This window comes from Candoia aspera, chromosome 3 (assembly GCF_035149785.1).
Source record: "Candoia aspera isolate rCanAsp1 chromosome 3, rCanAsp1.hap2, whole genome shotgun sequence".
Taxonomy (NCBI): domain Eukaryota; kingdom Metazoa; phylum Chordata; class Lepidosauria; order Squamata; family Boidae; genus Candoia; species Candoia aspera.
This window is the reverse complement of record NC_086155.1, coordinates 36,927,992-36,946,054: the sequence shown is the minus strand read 5'-3', so window position 1 is coordinate 36,946,054 and position 18,063 is coordinate 36,927,992. Positions and strand designations below refer to the sequence as shown.

Here is an 18,063-nt window from a genome sequence, read left to right as displayed (position 1 = left end):
GATGGCTTGTCACTGGTTAGGTGATAAGCTGCTAATGTAGCTAAGTGGATTTTAATAGATGAAATAGTATAACATCAGCAAGATCTTAGAAGCAAGGACAAAAACAATGAACCAGAATGAAAGTTCCCACCCCTCTCCCCACTCAGTTTTCTTCATCTTTCAAGATTTGCCTACTTTTTCATTGACAATTTCTGTACTACACTATAATTGGAGTATTTTCCATCATTCAAGTACTCTTTTTTACTCCACTTATCCTTTCTTCCTGCCTACATTTTGACTGCTTAACTATAATTTAGAAGTGTTTCTGTGTAAGAGCCCTGAAGAAATCAATCCTTCTATAGTACCCTGTGCTCCATCTCTTAGTCAGAATGAAGGGGATAAAGAAAATCCACACCCTGTTGTCCCAACTATGGGGGGATGTCTATTAAATCTGAATTTATTGATGTCAATTTACATCATTTGCATAACTATATAAATGACATGTTATTTGCAGCAAAATCTTGATTTAACAGACCATTGGGAGGAAGGGGTATCTGTTAAGTCTATTTCAATTTACATCATTTGTGTAATTATATAACTGATGTGAATGACATCATTTGCAGTAAAACCTAAACCTTCATTTGAGGGAGGTCCATTAAATAGGGTGAAGTCCAAATACAAAATGTGTTCATTGTATCTGAAGTCTGCAAAACCAAGCTCTACTAAACCAAGGGTTTACTGTATTTCAAATTAAATAACCAAAGCAATGTCTCACTTCTCCTAAGTAACAATACATGGAAAATTCCATTATACCATTTTGAGTAAACCTGATATATTATCTTGACACTTATAACAAAGGTATTTGCTGCCACCACGCATATTTATATATAATACACACATGATGTAATCCATTTTTTTGCCCAAGAGTAAATATAAAATATAAATAAATTATTCCATCTTTTAGATCTTGCTAATTGCTTTGTGACATCTGAAAGTATTTTTGACAATCACTGGCAACATAAATTTTGCCACAGGATGTTTCAACTGCAAAGCTTTGTTCTTGCTAGATTACGTTGATTTTATTTTTATATTCCTTTTAAAAAAAGATACAATCCTTCATAAAAATAAATCCCCCCACAACCCTCATGCTAAAAATCTGAAAAATTAATAAATCTTCTGAAGAAGTTTGGACTTCGCAATCAGTTTCTTGAGCTAAAGTTCAGAATCAATGAATACAGATGATGGCTCCTGCATCATTATACACAGAGAAATCAAGATCTTCAGTCATGCACAGACTTCAGGAAATGTTGTACCGGGCAACAAAAGACTAAAGCAAGACTCAGAAGTCTTGCTGGATGTTTTCTTTATTTGCCTCTCCATGTTGCTGCTTAATTTGAGAAATTTCATTTTCCAACTGTACAATAGTTCGTTCAATCTCATAATTTTTGCTGACAAGGGACACCCATCTAGAAAAAAGAAAAAGAATAAACATTTTAAATGAATGAGTTAATTTTATTGCTGAGGAATATTCATCTTGGGGTATGCAGTAAATAATGTCAATAAAACAGATAGCAAAGGAGTACAAAATAGCACAGTAGTCAGTAGAATGTGGGTAACAGACAGGACTTTAACTGAGGTCACAGAAACAACATGGCCGTTGATGAAAGGAAAATATAGATGAGAAGGGAGAATGTGAGAAGGCAACAGCCTTAAAACTGCATAGAACTGCTGATACATAGAAACAGGAAACTACAACCTGGTTCATACAATATAGTAACTCATGTTTTGCTTAACTATGTTGACTAATTGTTGACTAAGTCACAATTGCCAAGATTCACAAATTATGCTAAGCCATAAGCCATATTTAACAGATTATAATGGCTGGATAGCCAACAAAATCAAATAAACTACGTTATGTCATGGCATGACACACACCAGGCAACTTTGAAAAGTTATTACGCAACACTTAAGAACTCCAATAATCTGCTCTGAATAGAATTTCAAAAAATTCTTATTTCTTATGTTGTTTTCTCAATATGCAGAAACATCTATTGCATTATTAAGAAATAAAAACAGTCTTGCAATTGCTAACTTCTATTTCTACAGATGGAAATGTTTTATAAGCTAAAAATCCAGTTGCATCTTAAAAGATTACTACAGCAGTTCTAAGAAATTGTTTTAAGAGCAGCACAGGATACTGGTGAGAAAAAGTACTCACCTAGATTCCATTTCCCGAAGTTTAGCACCAGCTGTGAGTTGCATGTTCTTCCGCTGCCAGTTAAGATCTTGGATGTGTTTCCTGGAAGAAATAAAATGGCATAGTGAATTATATACTTATTTATTCTGCAGCCCAATGCCCCAATTAGAAGAACAAAGGCCTCTGTCCAATTGCATGCTTATTGTAAGAACAATAATCCTTAGATTTATGAACACTCATAGTACAGGTCTTAAAAACGACACTGTAACAATGAAACAGCTCACTGAGTACACTCAGAGCATTTCACGATGTTCACAGAGAAAAGCAGGATATTAAAAAAAGCAGGATAATATTCGCTTTGATTGGTAAAAGCAGGATAGTTTTAGATTCTAGATCCATTAACCAGAAGGGAATGGCAATCAACCTGGACTATCACCATGTAGACATGCCTAGGAAATCCGACAGAATGCAGATGCTATTGTATCAACCCCAATACAGCACCTAAGATCTATTTTAATTTTATATACATTATTTTAAATAATTATAAATAACTATTGATTATATGTATCCTAATAAATGAAAACATTTTCCATTCACTTTGATTATACTACAAACCAACCATTTCTACCCATTAGAAAAAAAAGTTTCAAAATCTAACTAAATTGTTTTCATATAAAAGTGCATTCCTTATATAAATTGAAGTCTACTGGATCAACAGGTGGAATCTCTGGCCAAGACAATTTTTGCTCAGCTTCAAATGATTTACCAGTTAGGATCTTTTTTTAGAGTGGGAAGCCCTACTGAATTAATCATGTCCTTATTACCTCAAGACTAGATTATTGCAACACATTCTATGTGAGGCTCCTTAGAAGATGACTCAGAAACATCAGTGGATCCAGAAAGCAATGGCCTCCATGCTAAAAAGTCAGAGCTACTTCACAAGCATTACATCCATATTGCAGGCACTACACCAGTTACCAATATGTTCTGAATACAGTTCAAGGGAGATTCTGATCTGCAAAACACTATATGGCCTGAATCTAGGCTACCTACAGGACCAGTCCCTCCAAATAAAATCTGCCCATCCTGCTTCAGCAGTGTAGGAATAGATACATTGGATACCATCTCCTTGAGATGTCAACATGATGGAAGCCTGGGACAGGCATTCTTGTCAGCAGACCTGTCTCTCTGAAACCTGCTACACCTGAGATCTGAATAGTCACATTTTTAATATTCCAGAAAGTAGTAACAATCTGGCAGTTCTGTTCAGCCTTTGGGACTTAATTTTTAACATCATGTTTAATTATTGGATATTTTTAATTTATTGTTTTTTATATATTTGTAGCTTGATATGAACTGTGAAGTCTGTTGAAGGGGGCAGGATAAAAATGATGCAAACAAACTCCACAGTAGAATTTCTTCTGACTCAAAGCAAAAAGCAGCTCTTACCTTAAACTTTGTAGCTCTTTTTGCGCCTGTTCAATCATGTGGACTAAATGCCTAAACAGTGGACAAAAACACAAGTTCATAATATTATTCAAAATATAAAAAGAAAGTAAAACAAAGTATTACCTCACAGTAATTCCAAGCACCATTCTTGGTCATCTGAAGATGGAGCCAACAGGAAACAGATCTACTATAGCAGTATTACGGGAAGAGTTAGGGTTATAGCACCCCCTGCTGTATGGAACAGCCATAGGCCCTTCTGCAAGTACAAACTTAACAGGTTCTGCCATGTTGCAGTGCTACAAATGTTTATCAAGAAGATCCCTGCTGACAGGGATAATGTAGCAACTGCTTCTCTGACCGGAGTGGACTGCGATATCCAAGGGAAGCTGCTTGTTGCAGGCCAAGTAGGCCAGTGAGATATATTTCCTGTCCCATCTGCTGAGGAAGGATGTTACTTGTCTCCCCCAGTCACCTATATATCTTACATGAGATAAACAGGCTATTGTTCCATTTGCTCACTGTAGATTCTAAGCATTTTGAGAACCTCTAGTTTGTATGAAATTTGTTCTCTGGAGTTGAAAGGATTTGGAGAGAAAACTGGAAGTATAATCTGCTTTGCCCAGTGAAATTTGGAATTCATTTTGGGTGTGAAGCAGGGATCTGGCCTTACAATCAACTTGTCTTGATAAAACACATAAAGGTCTCTCACAAACTGTGCTTTTTAATTCCCCTACATTTCTTGCTAAATTTAAAGCCACCAGGACGACTACCTGGTGAGAATCTTAACAGGAATCTATAGAATGGGTTAAAAGGTGACAGTGAACAAAGCCCATGAAAGGAAGCAGTAAATTTTGGGAGGGAAAAGAGAAAAGTGCCCATTTCTGAACCTCATATATCACATTTTCCACCAACCCTATTTTACTATTAGAGCAATCTTCCCCTATTTACAGAAGATGAATTAATCTTAGATTTTTAGAATATATGGATGCCTTGCAAAATGGCTGCTGGGGAGCTTGCCTGTATTCAAAATTGGTGCCATATGGAATGCATCATACTGATTACCAGAACAGTACTTGACCCCCTCTTGCCACTTCCCTTGTAGGCCATTCCCTATTATCCCTGCTTGCTTTTGGCATTTTTCTTCCAAACTAAACAATAGGCTATAGCTATCCATCATTTTTATTTTCTAAGAAGCCTTACAAAGACCAAAAGAACAGTTTGGAATACAAATGACACTGGAGATTGATGCTTTGAAAGCTAGCATACTATACACCAACTATCTTAAATTAAAATATACAGTATATCTTAACAATGTAAAACATTAGCTGTGGCAGGGACTTTGGCTTACACTAAAATAAATGTCGCGAAAGCGGTGTCCCCCCAAAGAGTCAGACATGACTCGGTGCTTGCAGAGGGGACCTTTCACCTTTCAAAAAAGAGTGCCTGCTGTGTGGTACAAAATAACGAGTAGTAGGTTTCAGCCTTAACAGAAAATATGTGCTTTCCATTCCAACAGAAAGCCAAGATTCATAGCAGTACAGGTAGTCCTCGTTTAGGGACCACAACTGGGACCACCAACTCAGATGTTATGCCTTACTTCAGCTTTCCTTTGCTTTATGGACCTCCAAAGGTTGTAAATGTGAGGATTGGTCATGAAGTTACTTTTTCATCACCTCTGTAACTGTGCACGGTCACTAAATGAGGCTAAACAAGGACTACCTGTAGCTAGGTGGTGGCAGTAACATCAGTCTTTATTTATTAATTTAGTCAACTGGTTTTTGTTGTTTATTCATTCAGTCGTTTCTGACTCCATGACTTCATGGACCAGCCGCCAGTGCTTTCTGTTGGTTGTCGCCACTCCCACCTCCCCCAAGGTCAAGTCCATCACCTCTAGAATATCATCCATCTTGCCCTTGGTCGGCCCCTCTTCCTTTTGCCTTCCACTCTCCCTAGCATCAACATCTTCTCCAGGCTGTCCTGTCTTCTCATTATGCGGCCAAAGTATTTGTTTTGCCTTTAGTATCATTCCCTCAAGTGAGCAGTCTGGCTTTATTTCCTGGAGGATGGACTGGTTTGATCTTCTTGCAGTCCAAGGCACTCTCAGAATTTTCCTCCAATACCACAGTTCCAAAGCATCTATCTTCCTTTGCTCAGCCTTCCTTATGGTCCAGCTCTCGCAGCCATATGTTAATACAGGAAACACCATTTGCTTTAACTATGCGGACCTTTGTTTTCAGTGTGATGTCTCTGCTCTTAACTATTTTATCGAGATTTGTCATTGCTCTTCTCCCAAGGATTAAGCATCTTCTGATTTCCTGACTGCAGTCAGCATCTGCAGTAATCTTCGCACCTAGAAATACAAAGTCTGTCACTGTCTCTATGTTTTCTCCCTGTATTTGCCAGTTATAAATCAAGCTGGTTGCCATAATCTTGGTTGGTTTGAGCTTTAGCTGCAAGCCAGCTTTTGCACTTTCTTCTTTCACCTACGTCATGGGGCTCTGAGAGTGTTTGTTATGCATAGTGAGTTGTCTTGGCAAAATTCTATCAGCCTATGTCCCGTTTCATTTTGTTCTCCCAGGCCATGCTTACCTATAATTCCAGGTGTCATTTGACTACCCACCTTAGCATTCCAATCTCCTGTAATGAAAATAACATCTCTTTTTGGCATATTGTCCAGTAGGTGCTGCAGATCCTCGTAGAACTGCTCTACTTCAGCGTCTCCAGCATCTGTGGTTGGGGCCGTATATTTGGATCACTGTAATGTTAAATGGCTTACCCTGAATTCAAATTGAGATCATTCTATCATTTTTTGGATTGTATCCAAGCACTGCTTTAGCCACTTTATTATTATGAAGGCTACTCCATTTCTTCTGTGGTCCTCTTGTCCACAGTAGTAGATCTGGTGGTCATTTGATATGAAGTGGCCCATTCCAGTCCATTTCAGTTCACTGATGCCCAAAAAGTCTATCTTTAATCTTGACATCTCACCAAGAACCACATCCAATTTGCCCTGGCTCATAGATGTTTCATTCTAGGTTCCAATGGTGTGTTGATCCTGAAAACATCAGATTCGCTGTTCGACACCAGTACCGTTGGCCACTAGCTGTCCTTTCAGCTTTGAGATAGCTGCATCATCACATCTGGGGCTAGTTGAACTTATCCTCTGTTCCTTCCCAGTAGCATTTTGACCATCTTCTGACGTGGGAGTCTCATCTTCCAATGGCATACCAACGTATCTTTGGTTGTACTGATCCATTTAGTTTTCACAGCAAGAATACTGTGGTGGGTTGCAGTTACCTTCCCCAGGGATCGTATTTAGTCTGACCTCTCTGTCATGACCTTCCTATCTGGCCCTTCATGGTTTAGCTCCTGGTGTCACTGAGGTGCTCAAGCTCCAGCACCACAACAAGGTAACGATCCTTTGCTGGAGAAGTCAATTAGTAGCATTCTTTTATTACAAAACAAAAACACAAAGCCCAAGAAATGGAAATGAAGTATCAAATCTTCCAGATAATCCCTTTCAAGGAATGACTGAGGCTACAACAAACAACTTACTCATTATATACTTTCCAGGCATTGCAGCCATACTGAGACATCAACTCCAAATTTTCAATTCGAACTGCTTGGTGCTCCAGCTGAGCCATTGAGTTGTTAACACATTCCTGCCATGCTGTAATGTCATTCTTCTGCCCAGAGGAAGGTGCAGGCAGCTCATATCTGTAATAAAAATGAGAGGAAAAACCATTGTATCTCATTAAAGAGTGCAATACATAAACCATTATTTATTTTTCAGATTTAAAGTAATGAATGTATCAGTTTTGTAAGAGTTAAACATAATTTAAATACTTGATGATTTCAGGGCTTCTAACAGCAAAAATAATGACCCATTGTCTTGTTTTTTTCCAAAGATATTGACAAAACACACATCCATCTTTTCTGAAAAAATGATTTACAACTCCAAAAGCAGATCTCCTAATTTTTGAAGATGCAAAGAATTATTGACTACTACCCAACTCTTGTCATCATGAGGCAAAAACTGAAATGTTACCTTTTAATATTTCAAAACATATCCCCAAGCTTTAGTTCTAAGTTCTGCCTTAACATAGATGCAGACATCGCACCTACAGATAGCAAGTCTTACCTTTTCATGCTCAACAATTCTATGGGTTGTCGAGCTGCTAGGCGTTCAAACTCATTTCTCATGATTTCAGTCTATAAATTAAATTAATGACAAATTAATTATGTCCAAAAAAGCAGTAGGTGAAAGATTATAATCAATACATCATGCAATAGACAAACTGTGGAGTCCTTGGTGCTCTCTGAGCTTGGTTGTTTGCTTGTACATTTCATTACCCAACTAGGTAACTTCATCAGTGCTAGTGATTGTGGGCTTTGCTCCCTGTTTATATACAGTAGCTTGCCCTGCCAGTGTTGTGGGAGTGTGGTTTTCTCCTTTTCTCTATATAAACAGGAGAAAATAACGAAATGTCTAAATGGTTTCAAGAAGAGGCATTTCCTCAACTTGATGTTCCCGTAATACGCTGGACCCCAACTCCCATAATTCCCAGTCGCATAACTCCGTTGGATCGAACTAGGGGAGCCGTCGTTACACTTTTCGAATGGCGGGCGCAGCCCAGTCGCCGAAAGTGCGCCGAGGGTGCTCCGGCTTCGATCTGGCCCGTCCGTTCATCCCGCGCGAAACACGGGCCGTGCTCACCTCGAAAGCGCTGTAGTCCGGCGTAGGCAGGTAGCTCAGATAGTTCTTGGTGGGCCGGTAGCGCCGCGTCTCCTCCTCCACCAGCGCCGCGGCCTGAGAGAGAAGCGGACAGCGACTCGCTTAGCTCCTCCGACCGGCGCAGCGGAGCCCAGTCCGTCTCCCGCCCTGCCCGACGCGCCAGTCTTACCGCTTCCCGGACGCCCGGCGCTTCATAGCCTTGGTCGAAGTAGGGCAGCGCGTCTACGGCGACTTCGCCCGCCACCAAGCCCGGGCCGGCCATAGCGGACCGCGCACGAGCCTTTCCCGCTTCTCAACCTGAGTTACCACACGAGTGCAAAGCCCCTCCTGGGCCTCTCCTCACTGCGCCTGCGCGGATATACACCTCTGCCAATGATCCACCGCGCAAGAAATTCTACGGCCAATCAATGCCTGCGCATCGCGTGCGGTCAGCACGAGCTGCTTGATCGCTCCTCCCAGCCTCACTGCTCATGCTCTTCAGGTGATTGGACTTCAGCTCCCGCAGTTCCGTACTAGCTTGGCCAAATGCTTTCTGGGAGTTGTAGTCCAACACGTCTGAAAAACGCAAGAGTGGGAAAGCGGCTTGAAAAAGCAGGTATCTCACTCTGCAGAGTTCCTGGGTGGATGGGCTACAGACTTTCAGTGTCCCAAATGTAGGCGAAAAGTGCATTATGTAGTCAACTGCTAAAAAAAAAAGGGAATCAGAAATTCCGTAGTATGCTAGGGAGCTGATATCAAAGAAAACATGTCCCTTATCATCTACAGCAGTGTTTTTCAAACTTGGTAACTTTAAAATGTATGGACTTCAATCCCCAGAATTCCCCAGCCAACATGCTGGCTGGGAAATTCTAGGAGTTGAAGTCCACACATCTTAAAGTTGCCAAGTTTGAAAAACCCTGATCTACAGGGAAAGATAACGGGAGGAGGGGGGAGCAAGGATATTAGATGTTAAATTGGCCTAGCATATTTTGGATTCCATTTATGGCTTGCCCTGCATTAAATAAGGACATTTTGCTCTATGTCTTTTTAAGTTATTAAAGTGACAAAAGCCTCTGCCCCACCCCCGTGGATTTTGTTGTTGTTCTTTCACAAATCAAAAGATTGCCTCACATTTAGAAACTTGTTATTCAACACCATCACAGTACTGCTGTATATACTATAATCAATACTGTAGAATATAAACTATACATTATAGTATTAATGTGATATAATGCTAAATAACATTATGCTAGGAATTTTTTGTAGGATCTTGCCTTTTCTGTTAAGTATTAACAATTTAAAAGATTAATTTCACCTATATGGGGCAGCAGTGATATAGGAAGATGCTGAAGGCAGATAATTAGTTTAATGACAGTGACAAAGGCATCCTGCAGGAGAAGGCAATGGTAAGCCACTCCTGTATTTTTACCAAGAAAACCACATGGATAAAAAATGATTGATGATATAGTGCCAGATGATGATATCGTGCCAGGGCCCCTCAGGTCAGATGGTACTCAACATGTTGCTGAGGATCTTTCAGAGTACTTATAGTGTTAAACCCTTTGGGATATCTAGCTGCTGATGTTGCCATGCAGGAAAAGAAAATCTGAAGCTGCAGAGACAAAATTATATTGGGAACATGGAGCATAAGCAGCACAGTGAAAGATTACATGAATTGACTATGGGTAGTCCTCGACTTACAACCATTCGTTCAGTGACCCTTCCAAGTTACAACAGTGATGAACAAAGGGACTTACGACCAGTCCTCAAAGTTACGGCCACTGCAGCGCTCCCGCAGTCACATGATTGTGATCTGGGCACTTGGCAACCCCTTTGCACTTAGGACTGGTTGCCAAGTACCCTATGATCACGTGATTGCCATTTGTAACCTTCCCTGCTGGCTTCCCCAGAAAGTCAATGGGGAAGCTGGCAGGAAAGGTCGCAAGTTGCTGGGAAGGTCGCAAGCCAGCAGGGAAGGTCCAAGTCCCCCACTCATGCACCCTCCCCAGCCCCTCTGGGCTCACGCCATGCCAGCCAATTCAATTTTATTTATTACGGTTGTAGACCAGTACAAGCAGAGTACTTAGTGAATATATAGAAATCTATCTTAATAGATAGTAAAAGAAAGAAAATTTAAGACAAAGTTGAAATACATTTATAAAACAACCTAACTAACATCTATGAGCGAGGCCCAGGATGCAGTCTATTATAAAATAGAGACTAAAATGATATAAGTATAATAACATCTACAATTACAAAGAAATGATAATATCTAAAATTTAAATGAATTATATTTACATACAATGTGTTTGGCTAGTGGAAAATTGGCCCATACCGGCCACTTGTGCACCCTTCCCGACCCGCACTGAATCCCCACATGCCCGACCCGCATGGTACCTCTTGTGCATGTGCACCCTTCCCAACCGATGCCACGCCATGCACCTTCCTCGACCCACACTGCACCCCTGCATGCTCTCCCTGACCCACACAGCGCCTCTCACCCCCTCACGCACCCTTCCCACACCTCTGTGCACCCCACTCCCTCTCCCACCCGGCAGCAGCCACTTACCTTTACAACCACATCACTTAGCGACAGAAATTCTGGTCTCAATTGTCATTGTAAGTTGAGCACGACCTGTACATGTTAACATCTTGGGCATAAGCAAATTGAGATGGACTACAATTGTACACGTTCAATCAAAACATAATGTTTACTACTCAGGACATAACAAAGAAGGAATAGCATTGCTTTCTTAGGAAGGATATAACAACAACAGTACTGGACTACAAAGCAATCAATGACCATATAATATCAATTAGATTTTGGGGATATTCTTTTAATATGACAATTATCCAAGTTTATGCTTCAACCACTGATGCAGAAGAGGAGACTGATGACTTTTATGATCAAGTTCAATTTGAAATCACCAGAACATGCAAGCAAAATGTGCTGCTAGCGGTTGGAGACCAGAATGCCAAAGTTTGAACTACAGTATTAAGGAAGAAAATGTAGCTGGATTGTATGGCTTAGGAAACTGAAATGAAGCAGGAGAATGGCTCATCAGTTTCTGCCAATCCAATGATTTCTTCATTGCTAACACAGTCTTCAAACAATCAGAATAACGCCCATATACATGGACACCACCAGGTGGAATACACAGAAATCAAGTTGACTGTATTACTGGTAGGAGGAGGTGAAGGAGTTCAGGTATAACAACAAAATGTGGCCAGGGGCTCATGTGCCAATTCCAAGTTAAGCTAAAGTGGAAGAAGAAATCCAACCAGTTTCCACAATATGATTTGAGAATATACCCACCATTTTCAAGGAAAATTGCTTTGAAATCCTGAATCTCATTGACTGGGAACCAGAGGAACTATGGAATGAACTTAAATAAGTTGTTAAGGGGGAATGTGAAGACAGATTGCCAAAATCAAGAAACAGAAGAAAGCAAACTGGCTGTTAGAACAAACCATGGAAATTGCCAAGAAGAAAAGAGAAGCCAAAGCTTAAAAAGACAGAGATCTCAGAAAAAACTTAACAAAGAATTCTAGAGAGCTGTTAGAAGAGACGAGAAGCAGTATTACAGCAACATTGGTAGAGACATTGAACATGGAAACAGACATGGAAAAACAAGGGAAGTCATCAAAAAGATTTCTGAGCTCAAGGAGGTTCCAACTTCAAACTGATATGCTGCAGGACATCAGTGGACAAATAGTAACTGATTCAAAGATCAAACAAAGACAGAAAGTGTATAATGAAATTCTGTATAGTACTGTAGAGATATCAACTTCCAAGATACTTTAGAGGACATTCCCTACCTACAAGAACCTCTAGTACTAGAACATGAAGTTAGATCAGCACTCTGGTCATTACCAAGTCAGATGGCTACAGCAATTGATGAAATATCTACAGAAATATGGCAAGCAATAGAAGAAGAATCAGCAAAGGTTCTAACCAAGCTACACCAGTAAATCTGAAGAACAATATAGTGGACAACAGATTGGAAGAGGTTTATCTACATACCAATACCAAAGAAAGGAAACTATTAAGTCTTTTGTACAATATCCTTAATTTTACAAACTAGCAAAATAATGCTTAGAATATTCAACTCACATTAGAGCCCTACATGGAAAGGGAGATGCCAGATGTTCCACCTGGCTTAGAAAAGGCTGAGGAACATGAAACATTGTTGCTTAGACGTGCTGAATAATTGAGAAAGCCAAAAAATAACAAAAAAATAGAGTCTGCATGTACTTCATTAATTATAGAAAGGTATTTGTGTTGATCATATCAAGCTGTGGAATGTGCTTAGAAAAATGGGAATCCCCGAACATCTCATTGTCCTCTTATGAAACTATATACAGGTCAGGAAGCCACAGTATGGACAGAATATGGTGAAGCAGATTGGCTCCAGGTTAGCAAAGAATTGAGATAAGGCTGTATACTCTCCCTTTAATTTTTCAACCTAAATGTTGAATATAAAAGGAAATGGGATTGGAAACTCTAATAGCTGAAAATGCAAAGGATTTGCAAGCTCTAGTAATAAAGTCAAAGAGCACACTGGAAAAAATGGGACTAAAATTAAAGAACTAATGACAACAAGTACAACAACCAGCCTTAGAATTCACAGCAAAGATATTGAAGTGGTAGATAGTTAAGGCAGAAAGTATCAATAGTAAAGGAACAAGCAATCAGTAAATACGCCGCAGACTAGCTCTTGATAGAGTTGCCATGAAGACCTTGGAAAGGATATTCAGATGCTGGGAAGTCTATACCTACAAAGATCAGAAACGTCACCAATCAGCCAATGGTTTTCCCTATGACACTCTATGGAAGCCAAAGTTTGACTTTGAAGAAGCAGGACAGAAAGAATATTGACACTTTTGAATGTCAGTGTAGAAGACTCCTGAGAATATATACCATGTATAGCCAAGAAGACAAACAAATGGACCCAGAGTTCTCATTCACAGTACAAATGACCAGGCTCAAATTATCATTTCAGACACATTATGCAGGCCTAGCTCTCTGGAAAAATCTGTAATACTGGAAAAGGTGATTGAAAAAAGAGGAGGATAAGCAGCAGCAAAATGGATGTATACTAGCAATGGGTACACCATTGAAAGACCTGAAAGACCAAGTTGAAGACAGATTCTCCTGGAGAAAATCTATTTATGTGATTGCTAAGGGTCGACCCTGACTTGATGGCACATAATTATCTTCAGTCACTGTCAGCCCCACTATATAGACCAGACTATGAAATCAACTTCACAGGAAGGCTAAAACTACTTTTATTGAGATTGGCTATAACAACAGTATCTTGCAAGTCTGATTATGCTGTACCATGTCCTCCTCCTTATAGTGCAGTGAATTAGGGAGGTGTCTGCCTGAGCCAATTCTGAATGTTATCTGGACATTCTGGACTTTAAACAAAATGCTGTGGCTCCTTTTGCCTAGGCAACAGCACCTGCATATATCCATTAAGGTCATCTTCCTTACTCTCCAGAATTATCCTGAATTATACCCATAAGTTTACAGCAAGTTCTGTAATGCATTTTCATCAATATTATCTATGAGGTGGGTAACATTCTGTACAATCTGCACCTCTCAAAGCTCATAAAAAACTTTAAAATACAGAAGTTAGACTTATAATGAAGCCATTGTGTGTTCCCCCGGTTTCATAGGTTAAGCAAGAAGTGAAGAAAAAACTAGAAGTGTACAGGACAGTGGCCACACAGCTCCAACAGATAAAACAAAGATTCATCAAAACACAAAAAATAGTACACTTTATTCAAACCAGTTCCCAAAAGATTTTGATTTCTTATCGTTTGATCACTGTACATACAGTTTTGGTTTCATCTGTACATCATAAATTAAGGCTTTATAAAGAATGAGCAAAACAAACAGCCACACAGACATGACAAGGAAGGATGACCACTGAGAAGTACCCAAAGTCTCAAGGAACATGCCTGGGGCTAGATTAACCCAATCATTTCTCAAAAGTGGGCATGGCTCAGAGAAGCTCAAGGCTTCTCTGCTGCTATTCAAGAAACAGGGAGGGAGCATCATATTCAGAACAACTGCAGTGGTAAGCCAGATTCTGAAACCTGCAAAGCAACCAAATCAGATTATGTGGTGTTTGGGACTTGCTTGTGTCACTGTCATCTCATTCAGAAATACATGTATTGTGCTTCTGATATTCTCCAGTATAGCTTTCCCCAACTGGTGCCCTCCAGATATTTTGGACTGCAAAACTGATCATGGTGACTGAAATCTGGGAGATGAATGCCAACATATCTGGAGGAGGAAGGCTGATCCCATCTAGGGGCTGATCCACACTTCTTCCTTGCCCAGTTCAAAGATGAGCAGCCTACAGTTTTGGTGGTGCAGGAATGGGACACTTCATCCTCAGCAACCACCATCTCAGTTTTCTGGATCCATGACAAAAGTAGTGTTTTCCCGTCTCCTCTGGCACAAGCAGGGCAGTCTGGTTTGACTTAGAGGCCATTTTATACTGAAGTGCATGCCATGAAAGGATGGATCTTGATCTTTTATACAGCAGTTCAGTAGTGCAATAGTAAATGCTGACCATTTCTTTCTATTTCTTTATTTTAACAGGTTCAGCAGTTTCCCCTTCTAGCCCAAGAGACAGGAACTGTGGGGATGCATGTTCAGCCATAGGATGGTGAAATTCTGGGCATTTCTTGGTTTTCTTTTGCTTTAACTGGGTGCAACTGATGAGAGTTCTGCCAACTTTCCCTTTTTAGATCAAGTGACAAGAACTGCAATCTGTTGTTTTTTCCCCATTCCTCAAAACAGAATGGAAAGCAACTAGCACCGGTTTTCATGGCATAGGTGGAAGGGAAAAGCAGAAGAGGAATTATCAATCATGGACCATGTTAATCACAGTCCAAATAGAATATCTGACCACCACTGAGACCAAAATGGAGGAACAGATTGAAATCCAGAAACAGATTTCTTAAGCCAGCTTTGTTTTCAGGCTGTTTTTATGGGAGACAAGCAGCTGAAAGCTACAGTGCAGAACAGCCCTCATTCTGAATCCCATGCATACTAACCTGGGAGTAAATCTCACCAGATTCCAAAAAGTGTTCTTCTGAATTTACATACGTTGGGTGGGCTGTTAATTTTGGCCAAATGACAATAAAAAGCACATTCCCTAGGCCTTTCAATACAGGTCTGACTCCTATTGGAGAATCAACAAGTCAAACTTTTGCCAATTATTTCTGCTTCAAAGATAAATGCAACATTCATACTCTGAGTAGAAGCTTGGATTCATGACAAAATTTCACCAGTTTTTTGATATTATATTCCTATGTATTTACTTATCTTCCTTTTTCTTGGACAGATCTACCTCACATGCTGCAAGGGAACAAAGATTCAGAAACTGTTCTACATTAAAAGCAGCATTTTTTGGATACAGGCAAGCCACAAACTTGTTTCATCCAAAGGTCAATTTAACCACACAGCAGAGAAACCAGCCCAGTTCTTCAGCATTCTGCACTTCAAAGAGTCAGAAAAATCGACTTTCACTTAGAACATTTTTGCTCACTCTGAGGCAACATAACAAAGTCCAAAACCTTTTGCTAGTGTAAACATATGGCAACATTTTACTGAAGAGGAGCCATTAGCTATATACTGCACAAGAGATCTGCAGAGGTGAATATAACAAATCATGAGATTGATGTAAGTCTGCATCATAGTAAACCATGATTTAACCATTATTTATTGAATAAATCACATTTGACTGAGTATATCCATTACAAGCCAATAACCATCGTCTGAAAACCAGAGTAGCTGGATTCACACAACACAAACTGTATTATGGCTTAGCTCAATGTATGAACCTAGGCTTTCTGTCATATTTGATTGTGTTATGTGAATCCAATATTTAGGTTATAAACCCTAAATATATTATTTCAAATGCTAGGCACCTTCCAGTAGTGGCTAATGAGAGAATTCAGTATTTATTGAAAGCAGTTAACAGACTTAACTTTAGATGAGGAAAACTATTGTTGATGATATTCAGCTGTGGGAAAAGGGCAGAATGATGCTTCAGGGGAAGAATCACTTGTTATTCCAGTTTTCATTGCAAAATGCAGTTGTATGAAAGTTATCATCTGTCCCTTCACAACAGTTCTGTAGCAAACTAAATCAGTCTATTTCAGTGTCAACATCTTTACTTTGAAAAATGTTCATGCTCCATTTGTGAAAAAACAGCCTTTTCCTGGCAAAGCAAACAGTACTTTAGTGTGAGGTATATCCTCTGCCATATATGAGATGGACTTGTAACTAGACAGTGTGTACATTCACAACAGTTAAGACTAACATAGCAAACAAACAGATTTCTTGTTTTGCTTTTGATATTGAGAAAATAAAAGGCTTTACACTGCAGTAATATGTCCAAACAATAGTTAACAACAATGAATAATCAAGCCAACAGAATATCTGATGGGATGGTGTTATAGACAAGGAGAGATTATAAGCTCCCACCAGCCTTAGGAGAAACTTTCTTGTGCAAAGGATCTGTCTGGGGAAATATTGGCATAGACCACTTTGCTGGATTCCTGGTTTCTTTCCTGGTTCATTCCTCTTTTTAAAAGGTACCAGCTTAATCCTTGGGATTGCTTTGAGCATATTTTTTAATAACACGAGGATAAAGGAAGAATCTTTTCTGGCCATCCAGTATAAATAAGAATATAGTTTCTTCTGTTATTTGTGCTTAATAGACCAACTCCATAAGCAGAAGTTCATTTTTTGCTCAGTAATACTTCAGCCAGACCAAGCAGAACAGAGATCAAGGATGCTGCTCAGGTTTGGTGCTCATTTTTCCAGGCATCTGAAGTTCCTTTAAGTGGAACCTGAAAAATCAGTAGGATACCACAGCAACACAGCCACCTCATTATGGCTTGCCAGGATCTTAAAATCAAGCTTAGCAGCAATTCTGCATTTGGCTTCTCACTTCTTTTGTAGAAACTTCATTTTATTACCTGAAATAAAGCAGGAGATTAAAAAGAAATCTTAGAAGGCTGATATGTCACCGTGTGTGAGACAATTACAAATAAAATGGAAAGAACAGACCAGGTTTGTCTGTCTGAGTCAGAATTCAAAGTGGCTAGTTTTGGAATTTTAGGCTTGGGTTTTTCAGAACAGAAACTTCTCCCTCAGGGAACGATAGAGGGGAATACAATATTTTAAAAGTGTCTCCTATTACACTCAAATTTTAAAAATAGCTTTTGAGGATCTTCTCCAGATGCCCCTATAAATTAGATGCAAGGAGTCCTAAGAAAGCCTTTAGTAGCAGCACCCCAATTGCACAATGTCTTCTGAAAGAAATTTGCCTGATGCAATCCAAATGGCTTTCAGCTCTTGAAATCTTAAACTTCTTTAGGACACAACTGTGGAGTTATACTTTGAGTGATATGGAGGAAGGGATGATGATGGTAATTTACAAAACAAGCCCTTCAATATGCCCAAAACAGTTCTTTCAGTCTTGATCTTACCATTCTGAATACATTCATTCATGTAATTCTTTAGTATTAAATTAATTTGAGCAAGTTCAGACAAATCATAAATCATACATTTAATAATAAATACTGCTGCCTGGATTATAGTCAAATGAGGCAAAAAAAAAACCCCAAGACAGAGATAGAAGGATGGTTGGGGAAAGGCAAAGACTTGCAGAAGTACAAGTCAGGAGCAACAGGA

At 39.5% G+C, this 18,063-nt stretch overlaps 2 protein-coding genes across 2 annotated transcripts in view; both read right to left on the bottom strand.

Moving 5' to 3' along the window:
* Nucleotides 1–420: 420 nt before the first annotated feature.
* On the bottom strand, nt 421–8,686 carry BCAS2 (BCAS2 pre-mRNA processing factor). Its single transcript, XM_063297390.1, has 7 exons — nt 8,530–8,686; nt 8,343–8,435; nt 7,767–7,837; nt 7,181–7,342; nt 3,626–3,676; nt 2,198–2,278; nt 421–1,445 (listed from the first exon to the last, which is right to left on the bottom strand). Exons 1-7 carry the CDS (start codon nt 8,620–8,622, stop codon nt 1,319–1,321), a joined length of 678 nt encoding a protein of 225 aa, XP_063153460.1. The 5' UTR covers nt 8,623–8,686; the 3' UTR covers nt 421–1,318.
* A 5,410-nt stretch (nt 8,687–14,096) lies between these two features.
* The window catches only part of DENND2C (DENN domain containing 2C), a 66,241-nt gene continuing 62,274 nt past the window's right edge, over nt 14,097–18,063 (bottom strand). Inside the window, exon 19 of the mRNA XM_063297388.1 lies at nt 14,097–17,345. Coding sequence (XP_063153458.1) covers nt 17,314–17,345 — 32 coding nt within the window. The 3' untranslated portion in view covers nt 14,097–17,313. The remainder of the gene's footprint in view (nt 17,346–18,063) is intronic.